At 45.1% G+C, this 18,632-nt stretch overlaps 2 protein-coding genes across 3 annotated transcripts in view; both read right to left on the bottom strand.

The window, feature by feature from the left end:
• LRRK1 (leucine rich repeat kinase 1) overlaps positions 1 to 7,773 on the bottom strand; it is a 73,165-nt gene extending 65,392 nt beyond the window's left edge. Inside the window, exons 1-2 of one of the 2 annotated variants that reach the window (XM_015639352.1) lie at positions 7,717 to 7,773; positions 4,727 to 4,940 (exon numbers count right to left, since the gene is read on the bottom strand). In XM_015639352.1, coding sequence (XP_015494838.1) covers positions 4,727 to 4,793 — 67 coding nt within the window. In that variant the 5' untranslated portion in view covers positions 4,794 to 4,940; positions 7,717 to 7,773. Of the gene's footprint in view, positions 1 to 3,772; positions 4,580 to 4,726; positions 4,941 to 7,716 lie in introns of those variants that run through there. The other variant, XM_015639356.3, reaches the window with a different exon arrangement.
• Positions 7,774 to 10,149: 2,376 nt separating this feature from the next.
• ALDH1A3 (aldehyde dehydrogenase 1 family member A3) overlaps positions 10,150 to 18,632 on the bottom strand; it is a 33,040-nt gene continuing 24,557 nt past the window's right edge. Inside the window, exons 10-13 of the mRNA XM_015639443.2 lie at positions 16,612 to 16,776; positions 14,902 to 15,059; positions 13,523 to 13,597; positions 10,150 to 12,159 (exon numbers count right to left, since the gene is read on the bottom strand). Coding sequence (XP_015494929.1) covers positions 12,087 to 12,159; positions 13,523 to 13,597; positions 14,902 to 15,059; positions 16,612 to 16,776 — 471 coding nt within the window. The 3' untranslated portion in view covers positions 10,150 to 12,086. The remainder of the gene's footprint in view (positions 12,160 to 13,522; positions 13,598 to 14,901; positions 15,060 to 16,611; positions 16,777 to 18,632) is intronic.

The raw sequence follows: 18,632 nt of genomic DNA, 5'->3' as shown, positions 1-18,632 counted from the left end.
TTGATAGAGTTGTCATATATTATATTTCAATGCAATACACCACAAATATATTTTAACATCAAGGTGTAAAAATAAAGCTGTAAAGCAGCAAATAATTCCAGATGCAGCTCAGATAAAGATCAATGTTTTACTGCTGCCTGTAAATCAAACTGGCTCTCAGGTCAGACTCTCTGCTCAATTAACTTCCCAAGGTCTTTGCTGCACCACTGGCTCTCCCAGCGGCTCTGCCCTCCTTGATACAGCCCTCAAGTTTAAAAGCAGGCTGGTTTTGATGGTTTTTGTCAGGAAAATTGTAAATGCCTCAGCATTCCTTGCCCCTTTTTGAAATGCAGGTTGTGTTTGGAGGGATGTTGTAACACCCAGCTCTGCACAGGAGGGCAGGTTTAACCACAGGCATGTTCAGCCTTCCGCAGGAGCCCTTGGCCCCTTGTGAGATTGCACCACTTCTGTATGAAGAGTTTATTTAAATATTTAAAAATACAAGCCTATTACTGCCTTACTGGTGCACTTCCTATTCCTGCTGAGCATTTCCTACTTCTCCTTCTGCAGGGCACTCTGCAGTAAGACTGACTCACATACAAAACCTGTTCTATTTTCTGCTTTTTTAGCTCATAGGAACTCTTTCAGTTTGCTGTTTGGACTCGAATTTACTCACAGCTTAACAAGCAGGAAGAAAACCAGAAAACCTTCAAGGCTGATTTAGTCTGATTATGGAGAACTTCACACGACTGACACACTTCACAGTTCTCCAGGGCTCTGTGTGCTCAGTTCACCTCCCAGATCCTCTCCTGGTCCTTCTCACCCCACACTGCCATAAAACACTCAGGGTAATGTTACTACAGGGTGATGTGTGAAAGGAAAAAGCAGGACAGAGGCTGTGAGTAATTTTCCCCTGTTATACAGCACAATGTGCCCCAAGGCCCAGCTGCTGCTCCTGTCCCCACACACGGCTGATGGGAAGGTTTTAAGGTTTATGTGGTGATTTCATGAGGAACAAACTGGTATCAGTGGTGTTGATTTTCCTTTCCTCCTCTCCTCAGCAGGAAAGATTTTTAAACAAAGTTATTCACTCTGCAAGTTCCTGCCCTTCACATTTAAGGCAACGAAGTGCAGAACTATGAGGAAATCATAGAATCAGAGAACAGGCTGAGTTGAAAGGGACCCATCAGGACCATCAAGTCCACCTCTGCACATCTCCTGCTCTGATGCCAACCAGGGGCAAAGCTGGAGGCACAAAGTGTGTCCCAGGAGGATAAACTGCTCCATTTGCTCTTGGCCAACCTTGAAAAGCCACCACCCAAACTGCTGTGAAACTTTCCCTATAAAATTGCACTTGCTTCTGAGTAGTCCCTCCTGTTAAATGAGCCTTTGATATCTCCAGTCCAACCCTTACTCACACCACAGCCTTTCTGAGGTTTCAGGAAGCAGCAGGGCAGGCAGCAGCTTTCCCTGTGAGTCAGATCTGAGCTGAGCCATGGCCCAACCGGGGTTGGAAAGGTCACTGCCATTGTGGGCAGCTTCTTTTTGATAAAACAGAACACCCTGTGAGCTGCAGGGTCACCACAGCACCTGCCAAGCACAGCTTTAGGGGCCTCTGGTCCACACCGAATGACAAGTCATATGTTGTGGTTGTTTGGTCCCTCATGTAGTATTCAGGCACACTGTCCATGTCCATTTGTGCTTCCTTGGACAGTGGAAAGTCACCAAGTTACAACTGATTTGCCTCAAAAGAAGTTGTGAAGGTGCAGTTAGTTAATATCTGCAAAGCTACTAAAAAGTTTTAGGAAGCTCTCCTTGGCATTGTTGTCCCTAATTATGTAATGTTTGACACCTTCCACCATAACACCCCTCTTCAGTGCTCATTTCTAGATTTAGCAGGAGAGAAGAGACACCCTCTGGCATGTTTGAAGGATAATCCAGTCCCACCTCTGAGACACACTCCAGTGGCATATGAATGCTCTGTGACTTCAAATAAAATTCACAGTAAGAAGGAGATAAGCTTTTTAACAGAAGTGCCCTTTTGTTTCAGAAAACAGTAATTGTTCTACTACACCTCTGAGGAACTGTCTCCAAGAAAACCATGCAAGAATTTAATCCTAGCTGGGAAATTTTGTAGGATTCAAAGAAATCAATCAGCCCATAGAAAGGTGATGATTCTTTATGCTTTTCTACACATTCACAAAGTGATGCCTTTGGGCTTCCACTGTACCTCCTACAAAATTTACATCATGTCACCTCCTCTATATTATGCAGAGCTCTTTAACCAAGTTTAAAAAAAACCCCAAACCCTGTACTTCATGAGAGACTGCAGCCACCCCCATATTCCTGCTCAGTTTCTTTTAATTAGGACACGATGAACAACTCCAAGAGAGGGGAAGCAGGGTTTGAGGAGGCAAGAGAGATGCTGAGTGCACCCACAGGGGAGTCTCATCCTGTGCCCCAGTGACAAATCCCCTCCGAAGGCTCGGTCAGCACCAAGTCCAGCCCGGCACCATCCCTGGAGGGCAGAGAGGGTCCAGCTCTGACACACAGCTCACCCACTCCTGGGGAAAGCTGGCATCCTGCTGGGATACAGCAAGATCACTGGAAACCGGGAGGGACAGCAGAGGAGACACCTGAGCAAGGTGAGCCCCTGTGCCCCATCTTACATTTTTTAACTAATAAGGATGCCATGAACCTTTTCTCTACATACAATTGGCCAGGGGTTTATAGCTGCCAGGAAAAAAAAAAAACCTCCTAAAAAATCCTAAAGCTTCAGATAGTGAATGTGCACAGGGACCTGCTGGAAGGTGCCTCCAGCCCCTGCTGATCCAACTGACCCATCCCGGAGCTCCCGGCACCCCCGTGCTCTGGTTAAACCCCCCACAGCCACATGCCGGTCCCTCCTGCCCGAGAAAATAAAAAAGACTCCAAGCTCTGAGCATTAATGAGATCGTCGGCATTAAAGAAATGATCCGGGTCTCGCTCCCCTCCCCAGCAGCTCCCGCTGAATGGGAGCAGGAGGCTGAATCCACATTGTAAACAATGGGCTCGCATGTGGAGGCTGAGTGAGTCACCGTGCTCCTGCTTCAGCCCCTGGAATGCGATCCGAGCCCAGAACAAGGACAGCCAACTTAGGGAGTGGACCGGTTAGCTAATGACAATCATTCCTGGCAGGACCCAAACAACCCTGAAACAATGAGTTTAAGCATGTACAATACCCTTAAAAGAGCAAATCCACCAAGGCAGTACTGGTGCCTTGTACAAGGATCTTAAGCTTTACAAGGATCCCTTTCCTAGTTTTCCAAGACTATTTTAATATAACCCAGATATATCCATATAGAAGAGTCTACCACTGAGATTTGCATGCTTCCAGCTAACCAGTTCAACTGAATGTAATTACATAATGGCAATATGCAATAAAGTTCTCAGAAAAAAAAAACTGAACTCAAAATGCAGAAAATATAACTACTCCACTTTTCACTTCATTATTCACTCCTACAATAATTTATTTACTGTATCTTTATACAGTAAGAAAACTTGTCAGATCACTTACTGCAGAACAAAAATTTAGCAATTCTGAACAGTTGCGGACCATTAGAGCAGATTAAAATTCTTCTCATGGTTTATAGCTTAGTATTCAAGTAGAGATAATTTCTTCCAGAGAGAAATGCAGAAAAGAGAATTTAAGAATTTTAAGAATATTCAATAACCAAGTGCTACAGAAAGGTACAATGCCAATTACCAAAAGCAAGCAGAGAAATCGCTATCACAGAACAAGCAGAATACGTACGGAGAAAGGAAAGAGTTCCCAGAGCTCCCTGTGACGCTGGTGAGAAACGTCTTCAAACAAGACAAGGAGGCCTCTGAATAAACTATCAGGTTTTGCTTCATAGTTGCTGATAAAATCCAAAATAAGGCTGCAAAAACATTAGCTTCTGCTGGAGCCTGCTTACTCACTACAAAGCGTCAAACACACCTTCTTCCCACACTTCAAACGCAGATGCTGCCTCCTAATGAAGCACTTGCTGCAAGGGGGGAACACCGTTACACAAGAACAGGAGGCTATTTCTTGCTGCAGAAACATAACTGGGATTTGACTCAGAGAAAGGCAGCAGTGCCTGGGAGCTGAGGGTTGCAGTGAGAGAAGCCATCCAAAAATAATTTGCCTGCTCAGGAAAAAAAAAAAGGAAAATTCACAGGAAGCAACCTGAAGCATATGTCCCTTCCAAAAGGGGAATTTCTTTATTACATAAACACAAACCTCCTAATCTAGCCCAACATGAAATCACTGCAAGCCACTGAATTAGAGCTGAGGGTAAAACTGGAGCAGGTTAATATCTGTTCAGGCTGAGAAGGGATGCTCTGATTTTAGCAGCTTTCATACCCTGAATACCCATTGCATCAGTGACTGGAACATATTTGCATTCACACACTGAAAAAGCACAGATCTTGTAAAACATATTTAGGAGCTGGTGAGACATGATACGTATATTGACTAATTCCGTAGGCCTTTGGAGAACATCCATCCTCAGGGGAATGATACTCTTACCACCTCCATAGTCCAACACCACTCTTCCTGGAAGTAAAATTCCTTGTTCTAGACTGCAAATTTTCAAAGATTAGGGCTCAAAAAACTTTCCCATTTTTTAAACTTCACCAAAGCCTAGTGGCAGCTGGCTACTGAGTTCTCTCAGAGCCTCTTGTTCCCAGTCTGAACAGGAAAGAATCAAACGCTCCTATTTACCATTTTGTGGATCCATGTTGCTCTCCCTGCAAACAGCGGATTCCTCCGTTCCCACACACCAGTACATTCTGGGTCTCAGTTGTGAAGGTCCCACAGACAAACTTTCCACAGCACTTCAGACTGAGCAGTGTTGTCAAAGCTGGACAATCCCCATCACATGAATGCAGGAGCAGAGACTGCTAGTGAGCACCATCCTGAAGAAACATCATTTACTCTGTTTAAAAATAAACAACAAAACAAATTAATTGCTCTACTGTAGAAATGGGGAGATGTTAATTCCTCTCCACTATTAACACAGTCATCCAAACATCACAATGCAGAAATATACTTATCATCCTATAAATACAATTATTTTCATAATAGCTTTGCTAAGAGCATAACATGAATTAACAGAGGGGACTAACAATTTCTGCACTACAGAAAGATAATGTTCCTAATTTTTCACCACCAAAGCTACTCAGTCTTTGGGCAGAGGACATGGGGGTGGGCAGGGGTCACAGCTGCAGTTTCAGCTTCTCCACAAGCTGGTGTAAAGGCAGACCATTGAAACCCTGCAGTGCAGCTGGAAAAATCCTAAATGCAACCTCAAAACCTCTCCCATCCACAAAGACAACCACGGCTCTCTGAAGACTGTGAGAAACTGAAAAATAGTGATGTGATTACTGAGATAATCCTCTGTAGGAAACACACCAGCTCCTGTCCCCTCTGCCCAGTCCTTTTTGAAAACTCTCCCACCCTGGAAGCATCAGGCGTCTTCATTCAGGGAGGCAAACCAGGCCCTTAGGAGTTATTAAAGGTTGGCCTCTTGTGAACTGCCTGGTAGAACAGGCAGCAGAAAATTGCACAGCTCAGTGTGCAAGGCATTTCCAACTCCTTCCCTTTTCACAGCCACACAGCCACCCTTTAACCTCTTCATACAGAGGTTCAAACTCCTGGAGGTTTTGCAGTGTTTGTCCAACCAGCATCAGAGGCCCTTCATTTTCTGCTTTCAGTTTCAATCAGTAAACACCTCTCAGACATAACACGATGCCCCTCAACTGACTCTTACTGGTTCTTCTCATGTCTGCTGTGTGATGATGAAGTTTTGATTTGAGGCTCTAGCTCAGCAAAGCTAATAACCCACCTCCCACTCCAGCCAGCAAGGCCCGAGATCTTCCCTGACTCTCCTTGAGCTGAGCTGGCTTCCTGAACTGGGATCAAAGGCCAAGGGAAATACAGAAATATGCTGATCCATCGCCACTATCCAGGAAGCCTTCTGCTCCTCCCTCCTTACACTGGGTTTCAACAACCCACCAACACTAAAAATCACTGCATCTTATTTCAGTTGTTTCTAGGCAAATATTTGAATTCTAGGTGCACTCAGCTTCAGCTGATCCTGACTTTGCAGTGCCTGGCAGCAAGAGCCAAAATTCATACCCCCGTGCCCCAGTCTGGGCACTGGGTGCTGCAGGAGGCTGAGATGGAGATGATCCCTAATCCCAGATCCAAGCCCACAAACTGGTGAATTGAGCTGTTGGTGGAGGACTGAATTCTGCCCTGCAACATGCTGGGCCCCGCCAGACTCAGCTTCTCTCCTGGTCTCAGCTTCCCTTGCCTACACTGGCAAGAGGAGCTCCTGCGTTGGGACCACAGACCCCATGGGTGGGACACCCAGGCAGAGGTGTCAGGGAAGCTCTCACACCTCCCCAGAGTTGTCCAGGATGTTAACTCTGACAATGGAGGGGATGTGATGCTTCCAGGAGCTGCCTGCCCTGTGTTCTCTGTGCACTAAAGAGCTCCAGGGGGAGTAAACACTTCCCCATGCACACTCTGACCCACCAGCTCTGCAGCAGATGAAGGTTTCTGAGGCACTTCCTTGCTCCGAGATGGGGACAAACCATGTGCACCCACAGCAATTGTACAAGAAACACTGAATGGGGGTTAGCATGAACCCCTGAGGCTTGAAAACCATTCCACTCCTGATTTTTTGCTCTCTACTCAGCCTATTCCCCATGCTGAAACCTTCCTCGTATAAAGTGAGAGGAAAAAATAACCTTTAGGAAAAACAGTGGTGTGGTTCTGGTAATCAGTTCCCTTTAACCACAAGTAACTGAATGCTGTAGCCATGTGTATTACCGCCACACAGTGCCTATGTAAACAGGATTTCTGTATTTCAGGACCTTTTTGTATGTAATAAAAAAAAAAAACCTACAGAGCTTTACCTTAAGTAAGGTGCACACAACTGTAACATGTGCAAACACCATGTGTGGATTTGATTTAGGAAGCCTATGTGCTCTGCCGAATCTCATTTGGAAGGACTCGGACCACGCAGAATGCATGTGAACACGTGTAAATGGGATTTACATCCCATTTCTCACATTCCCAGTCCTGACACCTGCTACTGCCCGTACCTGAACCACTTCACCAGCCCGCCCAGTCTTACCCTGCACATCGTGCCTAAAAACAGCCATGCCCCCTGAAACATCGTGGTTTGCCCAAAATCACTTCGTAATTCATAAAAAACCCCTGCTAAAATTCAGTGCTTTACCCAAACCACCTGTTGTGTCTGACAATCCCACCTGGGGCTGGGTATCACCAGAGGATCTGAGAGACTCAGGGGTTCTGTCAGGGCGGGGGTGAGGGCGAGCCTGGGGCCGAAGCCCAGCGCAGGGACCCCTCATCTTTCCTCCCCGGGTGAGCAGCGAGCACCCAGCCATGCCCTTCTCCCACACCTCGGCTGTCGGCTGGGGGGACACAAACAGGCGCTACAGCCCGTTTTGGGGGGTCTTGCAAGCTTTTCCAGACGCTTTCCAGCTGCCGGGGTGGGGCGTCCCCTCAGAGCGAGTCCCGCTGCTCTCCGTCCCCGCCGGGCGGGGCGGCCGCGCTGAGCCCACAAAGTTCCCTCCGGACTTTCATTTTCTTTAAAAACAAACGCGTTTTCCCCCTCCTTTCCACCTGAAACGCCTCGGCAGCCCCCCACACCGACTGCTCTGGCAGCAAAGCCACGGTACCTCCTGCGTCCCAGGCCGGCGCTCCCGGCGCTGCCGCCGCCGCCTCCTCCTCCTCCTCCACCTCCTCCTCCTCCTCGTCCGGCGCCGCCCGCACGCCTCGCTCGGCGGCCCGGGAGGCGGAGGGAGCCCGGCAGCCAAGGGAGCGGGACAGCAGCTCCTCCTGCGGCCCCCGGCCCGGCGCCGCGGCCAAGGGCGAGTCCCCCGGGCCGGCCTCTCGCCTGCCCCCGAGGGCAGGGCTGGCCCGGAGGCGGAGGATGGAACTCCTTCCCCAGACCCGACCCGCACACTCGCCCGCACCCGGGCAGCCCCTTAGGCTCCGAGGATTTGAGGTTTTTTTGGGAAAAGCCAGGCTGGGAGTGGCGGTGGCTTGAGCAGGACCCGTCCCGCAGCGCTGCCCATCGTCCCGGCACGGCCCGGCCTTACCGCGGCAGCGCCAGCACAGCTCGGACTTTGAAAGTTGCTTCTTCCCCCGATCGCGGTGAGTTTGGTCCTCGTTGGAAGAGCAGAGCGAGGTTGCCCCCTCTCTTCGGAAGGAGTCAGATGTTGGTGTGCGCAGCCCTTCCCCAGACTGACCCATTCCTCTCCAGGAGCCTCTGACAAGCCAGCGATTGCCCCATTTGTCCCACCCGTCAGACTAAGAAAAAACCCATTTCTGCTGTTCGTAGTCATTCTGTAAATTAAACACAGAGGATCTCTTTTACGCTGGCCAGTACCTAGCAATGGGTCACTGATGGTCACTTGAGAGTGGATGTGCATTCACAGAACGGCTGTGGCAGCCTGAGAGTTGCTTGGGGGGTTCTTAGGATGATTGTGGAGACACAGATGGGTGCTCACCAGTGCTTTTCCCTGCGTTCACGTTCCCATCAATCTGCATCCATAGGTAGAGAGCAAGAATGTACCAATACTATTGTTTTCTGACTTTTAACACAGCTAAAAAGCAGCATCACCTGTTTTCAGCACCTTTCCTCTTCTTACCTGGCCTGCTCCCTTTTATGCCTCACAGTCCAGCTCTTACCCAGACCTTTCTTACAGCATTTTTAGCACAATATTTGATAACACCCTAAAATAACTCTTTTAACCTTTATTATGATAGATCCTCCGATTTCCTCTGGCAATAATTTATCCACAATATTCAAGCTAATTTTTCCCTCCCCAAATCTCATCCCACTCTTCCCTATGTCTCCATTGATTATGTCACTCACAGTAATGCCTTTGTATCTCCAGCCATCCCTTTTCTGGAGTCTGAAAGCTTCTCAGTGATGCTGTCAGCAAGTGGAAAATTCAAGGAGTTTGGTTTGGCCTGTGTAAGGAGCTGATAAGAATTTCTCACACATCAAATGGGAAGAGAATTGAAGACAATGGAATGTTCTTGCTCTGTATCTATCTGATGAGAAATAAAACTGGGCTGGGAATACATTTAGCAGGGCCACGCTGGTGGTGGATGTGTCTCAAGGGTTTGGGAAGCAGCCAGAGCAAGGCAGGAAGCCCCATCTGGCTGCAGGAGCCACGGTGACCTGAAACACTCCATTTTGAGGCTCACCTCAGAAGGAAAATAGAATCCATCCAACTTTGTGCTTGCCCCTGCCAGCTGCAGCTCTGCTCTCCTCCCTCTGCTTACACTAAATGGCACAACTCAAGTTTTTATGTGCAGAACACTGACCACACTTAGCACTTTACTCTTTAAATTGGCTAATTCTTCCCAAATTGCAATAATTTGTGCAGATTCCCTCAGTTCCCCAGTGAGCTACTAACTCCTCAGATACAACTGTTTCACAAAGTTAAACATTTATTAGGAACAAGAACTATTACAAAAAAGGTATCCATAGTCTAAATATATACATGAGGTTTAAACATAACATTTTCATGTACTTTAGCTATAAAAATACATTAGATTAACTGTATCCTAATTTATAAATATAGTTCTTTTCTTTTAAAAAACAACTAGTACTCATATGAAAGCCTTACTGTGCAATGGAGGAATATATATACCCTCTAAAGGGTTATTTTAAAGTTAGTGTCTAGTGTTATATAACTTAGAAAATTCAGTGTGTAGAGTCAAACCCTGATTTATACAATAAGAGATACATTGACTTTTTAAAAACTTGATAAGGGGAAAAATAGTGAAATATATATCATATATATAAAGCCAGAGGAGTAAGATTTAAAGAATTTCAGATTATTTCAGTTTCCACCACTGTTTATCGAAAATACAGATATATCAAGATAGCCAGCCTTTTACTGTTTGCCTCACCTCCCTACTGTCTGGCTGCAGCCCAAGGAAACCCTCAGGGGGGCAAAAGTAAAATGTTTGTCTGAGAAGATGTTTGCACTCTTAAGTGTCTTACAAAAATAGAAGCTTATTTACAATGATCCCATTTAGCCTTTCATGGGGAAGGGAGGACATTTTCATCACTGGCTGGGGAGATTTACCTGCCTCACACCCTGTGGGAGGACAGGCTCCTGCTTATACTGTTGGAGGTATGTCATGTCAGAAGTGAAGTGATGCTGAAGTGCAATTTCAACATTCACCAACTAATAAGGAAGTTTAGACTCATGCAAACTTCTTTCCTTACTTATCGCCACCCACCTTCCTTCCTCCTCCAAAAAAAGCTCCACTCATGCAACAGAATTTGTTGCTGTCTGAGCCTATCTGTGAGCAAAGGAAGGTACTGGGTCAATCCTGGCTTGCAGCAGAGAGGTTAGACCTGCATTTCTGCTTCAAGCTCTGACATCTGGAGCAGCAATCCTTATCAGTGCTCCCTGGAGATCTGCTGATAAGCCATAAGGAACCTGGGTGGGTTTGTTCTCAGAGGACAATCCCAGAGGGACCACTGAACTTCCTAACAAGCTGTCACCACTAACTCCTGCACACTCACAGCTCCTGCAGACGTGGCTGTGCCTTTGTCAGGGTTCTCCAGCAGAGTCAGGGGAAGAGGAGGAGGGAAAGCAGTAACCCAGGAACTGAAGATAGCCTGTGGCTTGTCATTAATCTCATAATAATTAATCTCCTAATAATGTCTGGGTATGCAAAGAAGTTACTGCAGGAGGTGATAAGACATGAACATGTGACAGCCACTCCATGGACAGCTGTGAGCAAGGGACAACCCAAGGCAGTTTTCTCAGGGAAGGATCATCTACTCTGTGCTGGCCACAAGATGACAGCACACGCAGGGACAATGGCTGAGAAGCTGCTGACAGACTGAAGTACAGCCACAGCTTATTCCATTGTAACTGGCTTGTACACCCTCCTCTTTAGCACTCAAGGTGTCCTTGGGAGCCTCTGCCTTCTCACACTGCACTTCCAGGAATGTATTTTAAGCTACATTCATACAGGATAAAGAAGCAGTGTGAAGAGCTTGTAAGTTTTACTCTCATAGTAATAGTCTTGGCTCAAAAAGCAAAGAGATGTTCAAAAAGCCTGAAAGTTGCAGAGAAAGAGAGTTAGGATAGTTTCCTGCAGCTCTTCTGCTCCCTCCCCCAGACCAGGACTGGTATGGGGTGTTTTCTGTGGGATATCTACCATGCTACATGCTCAGCATCCAACTCGATGTCACCACGGTAAGTGCAGTGCAAAATCCTCTTGAGAAAAGTGCTGTAGTGAAGGTTTGAGATACAGGACTCACTGGGAGCCAGAAGGGTCAGCAAGTCAGGAACTTGCATTTGCAGCATGTGTAGTGTGTGCACACCCAAACATCAGGTTCCAAGGACACTTGAAAGTCTGGCTCTTTTGGGTGAAATACTGGCCCCAAAGGAGTCCTCTAGGAAACTCCCACAAATCTCATTCAGGGCTAGAATATCACCAGGATGGAGAATGCACATATCTTTAGAGAGACCATGATAGCTCTTTCAAAGAGAACTTCCTTACAGATCCTTCCATGAAAGCTTGCACTCCCATTCCAAACTCCAGCTGCAATCTTCACACAAACTCCACCAACTCCAGTCAAGTTGTTCTAACCCTTACCACTCGAGTCCATCTCTGCCAAGGGAAACCCAAGTGCCTCTGAAGGTATTTGCCAGTACCTTTGATGGTACCAGCAGTCTCTCTAACATGCCAGTGATGTCCACATCCTTCAGGGGTACAGTTTGGAAGCAGATGTCCTGCCAACACTGTGACTGACCAGCGTCTGAGTCACAGGGAGCAGGCAGATGTACAGCCAGGGACTTGTAGAGTACAAGTGTGTACTGCCAGTAGGGTCAGTGAATCAGTTTTTGAAGAGCCAGTCGGCAAAACGGAGTCCAGTAGATTCAGTGTTTCTAGAGGAATAAAGACAGGTGTTTCCATTTTCCTTCCCACCCCTCCCCTCCCCCTTGCTCTGAACACATCCCCCATGTGTCACATTCAGAGTGTCAGCATTTTAGGCCTCCTGTTTTCATGGACTCTTCTGGGAGAGTTTAATGGTGACTGTTTTCACTTCGGTGTATTCTGCCAAAGCATATTCCCCACTGCAAAAGAAAAGAGGAGGAAAGGGACAAACAGTTGTTGAATGTTAATGTGTATTTTCCCTGAGAGAGTTGTACACATGTGCATTTTTGACATCAGGTCATTAAAACCACATCTGAACAATTTACACCAGCTATCCACTTGTCCCACCACTTCTAATAACCACCAAGTACATGGACATAAGTACATACAATTACATCCTGTTGTGAAAGAAACACAGAATGCTTTGGTCACTGTAACCCAATCCACAAGATGACACTTTTGACTCTGCTTAGTGCAAACTGTGTGCTGCTGTGAGAAGCCATACAAGAGACAGCCATGTACACACAGTTATTGTTGCTTAGACAGCAATTAAAGTTACTTTTTTCACCAAAAGAAAGCTTCTATCTACAATATACCATATCATCAGGAGGGCACAGTTGCTCTAGAAATGCATACTGATGAGAGAGCCCACCACTGCATTATGTCTTGGTTGGTGATAACTGGCTGTGTTCCCATGCCTTTCCCATGGGAAACTTCTGACATCCTTTAATTAGCCAGGCAGTCAGGCAAAGCAAACCATAAGGTCTCAATACATATCTATGTCCCATCTGAGGATTCATTTATTTGCTGTGCTTAGCAAATGAGGCACCTGAATGTCTCGGAGCAGCAGATGTACCAGAACAGTTACTGGAAATGGTTTCTAGGATTAAGTCTGGCTTGTGAAAGAAAATTTCTGTTAGATTCCTCTGAGGAGTCTGCTGAATGGTCTAAGAAAAATCTTAATTCTTATATAGGAGACAGGTTAAGACAGTGTCACAGCTCTGTGTCTAACTCATGGGGTGACCTTGGCTTAAAAATTTCAGCTTTAGTAACTATTAAGAACAGAAGTATCTGGGAGTCCCACTGTAACAGACCAGGCTGGAGAAGAGAGACAGAGGGTTCTTCTGTAATTTAGCAGCAACCTTGGAAGAGGGGGATATAAAATGATTTGGGAGATCATTCCTTCCCACTTGAACAAGGAGCAATGATACATCAGCCAAGAGAGGCACAGACACCACCATGGAAAGATGGAGCAGCTTTGGGGTGGATACCAGTGTCCCCAGCCATGGTGCCTTACTTCTCCCTTCATTTAAAAATCTAACTAGTATAGAAAAGTGCTTCCAAGTGGACTTGACTGAACTGGAGCTATTAAAAGCTTATAAAGCAGATGAAGGTGCTCTTAAAGGAGTGCTTTACATCCACGCTCTACTGGCTTAGCACCTCCCTATGGAGCATACTGCAAGCCTGATTAAATTTTAAAAGCAAATTCAACAGTTCTTTCACAGTCACAAATGTTATTGCATTCACCACCCACACAGAAACAAAATATTGAGCAAAACTTACAGTTCTCTGCCATTGCCTGACATTTTAAAGCCACCAAAAGGAGCCTGAGCATAGAGCGCATTGTGACAGTTGATCCTATAATAAAAACATCAATTTTAAAAAGACAATTCAATACCAAGGAAAAGCAAGATGATGACAACAGCAACAATACAATAAAAGGCTGAAATCTCCCCATTTTCTCTTTCATACAATTCAGTCACTTGAGTAATCAGATTTTTGCAATAAAATCTTCTTTTGCTGCAGAAACAGAAAACATCTGAGTAGTTCTCAGTCTGACCTACATCTCACTTCATGTCCTCTAATGGCAAAGACATTCATGCTTGAGCTAGAATTTGTCATATTCAGAGTCATGATTTAAATAAATAGTCCAAGCTATTCCCTAATTTATTAAGCACATTTTGAAATGAACATGTTTACTCAGAAAGCTGTCTAAACACCCACAATGAGGCCCTAGCATCCCCTTCCAGGTAGAGAAAACATTTGGACTGTATCAGACAACTGTGTCACAGTAAAATAAAAGCACTGGGCCCATTTCTATAGATACTTGGTAGAAAAAGCTGATGCAGACACTTCCCCAGCATCTCAGTAAGATCAAATGAGTGAAGGTCATACAGCACAGGTATGGCTTTTTCTGTAGGTGTGCACCTCCATGTGTGTTCAGCACATGTATCCTTCAAAGCCCAACATCCCATTTTTATATAAATATTTGAGGCTGATTCTTTTGGTGCCAACTCTTGAAATTAATCCTCTGCATCAGGATCAGACACAAGATCAACTTCATGTCTGAGTGGGAAAAAAAAAATCAGGATTCCATCTTTAAAACCATTCTAATATAAAATAAGAAACTTTGTATGCAAAAAAAAAAAAATAGCTGCTTTTCTTTGTGACAGTGGTGTGTTGCCATCTACTGTCCATACTGGTTTGTGCAGCAAAATCCCATCTGGTGCTGGCTAAAGGTCATGAGAATTGCTTTTTCCTACATACAGGGTTTTGGAAGGCACCCTTTTTTGTCAAACTTACTACAACCCCAACAAAGAAATACCTCGACTGAAGGAAAAAACAGGCCATTTCTCAACATGCTGTCTGGGCCTCACCACCTTATTTTGAGGAATGGATGTTGCTTCTGAGCAGAACATCAAGAACTAGGCAGGCTACTAATACATCTTACCTCCAGCTTTTAGAGAATCACAGATATTCTGAGCTGGGGGGACCCACAAGGATCATCAAGTTCAATTCTTAAATGAACAGCACATACAGGAACAGAGTCCACAGCCTTATTAGCAACTTTATTATCTTACTAACATGATTGCAAGTCCTAAATCCCTCTCCCCTCCCAGGAAACAAAGCCCCAGGCCACTGTCTGTTCCCAGCCTGCTCACCAGACTGTTCCTGACTGCAGAGCTGAAGCCAGGGTTAAGGCTCTGTCCAGGTTCTTGGTGAACACCGCGGCCGTGAGTCCGTACTCGGTGCTGTTGGCTCTTCTTATCACTTCTTCTATACTCTTGAACTTCATAATTGGCTGAACTGGCCCAAAAATCTGCACATATCAATTAAACTTTAGTGCAGGAAAGCATCTACTAATCATGGTAATTTTGAAGTAATCAGAATCAGATGCTCTGTCTGGATAATATATTTAAAATCTTATATCTTAGCCTTCTAGGAGTCATTGATAGAGCATCTTAAAAACTACTAATTAAACTTCAAAGGAAGCATTGTGATGTGCTGTAGTAGTTAATAAATGTTAAGATCCAACAAGTAATGGATCATCTGTAACAATCAAAATAAGCAGAGTTAGATCTGGACAAGTTACAAATGATTCATCCTCACTCCATTTACAACTCTCCTTTTGAACTCTGAAGCTGAGTGTACTCAAGTAACAATTAATTTATTTCAAGGACTGCAAGTTTTCTTCCTTGGTATTAACCCTGTTTTTGTCACTCTATGCATTTTATTTGCATGCAGTGCATTAGCTACATCTGTGTTTGACCACTAACTTGGCTTCCCAGGTTGTCAGCAGAGGCAACAGTCATACAGAAGGCTTCCCAAATTTTGGGGTAGAGTCTCTCATCGGGTACAGTATCAAAGGTGGAGCCCTTTCTTGGTCTGCAGGCTCTCACAGCACAACAAAGCCCATTGAATGTGAGCTACAGATTCATCTGGGCCGCTTTTAAGCTCATGCAAGGGTTTCTACATGTCTTTGTTTTGGGATATCCAGGCTCTTACATGGAGCCTCAATCCCAGGCAAAGGATGAACATGCATTTGCAACAAAACTGCCAATGAATAGAACAGGATAAGCTTTGTGAATCATGGCTTGGGATTTGGAGTCAGTTCATTAAGAAAAGGTCTGTCATGGGATTTTCAGCTCTTTTTCTCTCTATTTTTAGCATGTAACTCATGCCCTGACTGATATCTTTCCCAGGTTCCTTAGAGATTCTATGGCAGATCTGAGACATTTAAACATCTTGCCAGGACTGAACAGCAAGCAGGCCCATAAAAAGCACTAGGCTAAACTATAAACTACAAATGCCAGTTAGACTTTGGCAACTACTTATTTTCCATTAGGGAACATGATGAAAAGTAGATTAACTTCTATTTCAAAGGAATATCACAGGATCTAATCACATGCAGCTTGTTCAGCATTTCTGCATATAAATAATGAAAGCCAGAGTATTAGATTATTAGATCTGCACTTTGCTGGCTTTGACCATGTTTTCATATAGGAAAGAAATAGTCAGTCTCAGGGGATTTTGCCATGAGAATGGAATCTGGGATTGTTTCAGATGCTAAGTCTGCTTCAGAGAACTTCAGTGGCTGTTGCTTTGCTCACTACCAGCATCAGGTCCCAGAGTTCTTTTCCCACCTTTCTGCAGTAAAGCAACCCCTTCTGTACAAAGCAGTAGACCAAGAACACACATTACACTGTCCCTTGTCACTGGCAATTACAGGGTAAATAATTGCTCCATCCTCCATAGCATCAGTTATTTTTACTCAGTTATTTATATTTAAAATTAAGGATTCAGACAGAAACCCCTCCCTCACCATGATTTCTGATTCTGAAGCAGCATTTTTCTAGGCAATTGTACTGTACCTCTTCTTTGGCAATTCTCATGTTGTCAGTGACCTCTGAAAACACCGTGGGTTTTATAAACAGGCCTCTGTCTTCAATGGCAAGACCTCCACACTCCAGTTTAGCCCCTTCTTTCTTCCCACTTTCTATCAGCTCCAGGATTTTATCAAACTGTTTTTGGTCAATCTGTCAGACACAAAAGGAAAAGAAACAAACAGCAGCACCTTTATTATCATGGTTCCAGAGAGGAGTCATGGAATGTGGCCCAGGGGCTTGTTTGCAGGGCACTGTCAAACTGGGTCAGTTTACAGCTCAGTTTAGGATGTGGCAGCCAGGCAGTGAACAGGGAGAAAGACAGGACATGGGCATAGCTCTGAGCCACAGAAAACAGAAGGTGAGGTGACATGTGACAGTTTCATCCAATCTAATAGTTGGCTGCCACATGGAGGTTCTCCCCACTTTCTGTTCCTCCCTGTCCTGGATATGTGCTCCCACAGCTCCCCTCACTCAAGCTCTGGGATTTGCTGGCATTTTCCAAGCACTGGTTTATCTCAGTAGCAGTATGAGAACAGCCTGAGATGAACTAGAAAGATCATAAGGAATCTGACCAGCAACAGAATCAGTACAGGAGAGGGAGGCCCTGGATAAAAGAGTTATTAACTCAATTTTGCTGCAGTGGGCAGCTTCACCTACAGCTTTCTGTCCCTAGCTGGAAGAACCCAGAGAGCTCTGCCTCCATCTCCTTCTACAGTGCACACTACATGAACAGCCTCAAATATAGGCCCTGTTGGTGGGGGTAACTTCACAACAGTGGGCTGCAGAACTGCAGGTTTCAAACAAACACACCTGGCTCTTGACATGTTGTGGAATTAAGAGAGGAAACTCCTCATGACAGCATGCTGGAGATGGTAAAAAAGTTACAGAGATGTTTTTAAAAAGAAAAGCTCAACAAAAAGCTCAAAAATTTATTGAGGTGATTAAACAAAAGACTCCACCCACTGGTACAAGGTGTCCTGGAAGCCTGGGGGGTTATTCTTATTGCCAGGTATCTCCAGATGCTTGTTCTGGCTCAATCCCCCTCCCTAGGCATCTGGTTTTATTTCAGCAGGGCCAGTTGCCAGTTGGGACTGTTTACACGGAGTGTTCCACACTTGACTCCTCCAGATTACAGACTATATCCTGTCCCTAGTTAATCCTGGCCACACACAATCCAAGTTTTCATGCTTTTAGACAAATATCAAAGCTGCAGGAGGGTGTCCTTGGGGTACTTCTGGTACACAGTGGAAACAGAGCCCAGCACATCTCCAGGCAAACAGATGTGTGTGTAGCACACACACTGTGGGCAGCATGTTTTAAGTGCTTGTGTTCTCTCATGTGTTAAGGTGCTACCCAAAGACACAATTCATGCTACTGCCCAAGGAAATGTGTGCCCTCCTGGAGGATACAGTGTCACACAGTTTGGCAGGTGTCATACACATTGTCTATTTGTCTGGTTGCTTAGTTGCCAAGTGTAAATAATTTGAAAATATCTGCAAGTGCTTTCCATGCTGGCATGTCTGTGATCCAGACCAATCCAGTCCATCCACTTCACATCACAGAAAACAAAACAAGGATATTTATACAGCTGTAACTTGTTGCAAGGCAAACTACAGTTAGATGAAAAGACACTGGGGAAAGAAAACATTTGTAAAAATGACATGCAAGGGTGGAACTGTTTGTCATTGTAACTAGAGCTTGCAGGGCTTGTTTAAATTCTGTCCCCTACTCCACTATTATTTATGGTTCAAGCATTGAATTCTATTAAAAACACATGATCTGGTAAAGCAAATTCTACTATTTGTTCATCTAATTCAATAGAGAAGGGAGCTTCTAAGGATCACTGCAATACTGAAAATCTGGGAACCCCCAAATCTTCATCTCTTGCTTCATTTCAGTCAAGACCACAAGGAGAATTTTTCCCATGTGTAAACCTAGTATTTGTAATCCTACAAAATAGACCACAACTGGGTCCAACAGACTGTTGGACACAACCCTTTCTACTT

This window comes from Parus major, chromosome 10 (genome assembly GCF_001522545.3).
Source record: "Parus major isolate Abel chromosome 10, Parus_major1.1, whole genome shotgun sequence".
NCBI classification, from domain to species: Eukaryota; Metazoa; Chordata; class Aves; order Passeriformes; family Paridae; genus Parus; species Parus major.
The sequence above is the reverse complement of the archived record's forward strand: the minus strand, read 5'-3'. Positions and strand labels throughout refer to the sequence as shown.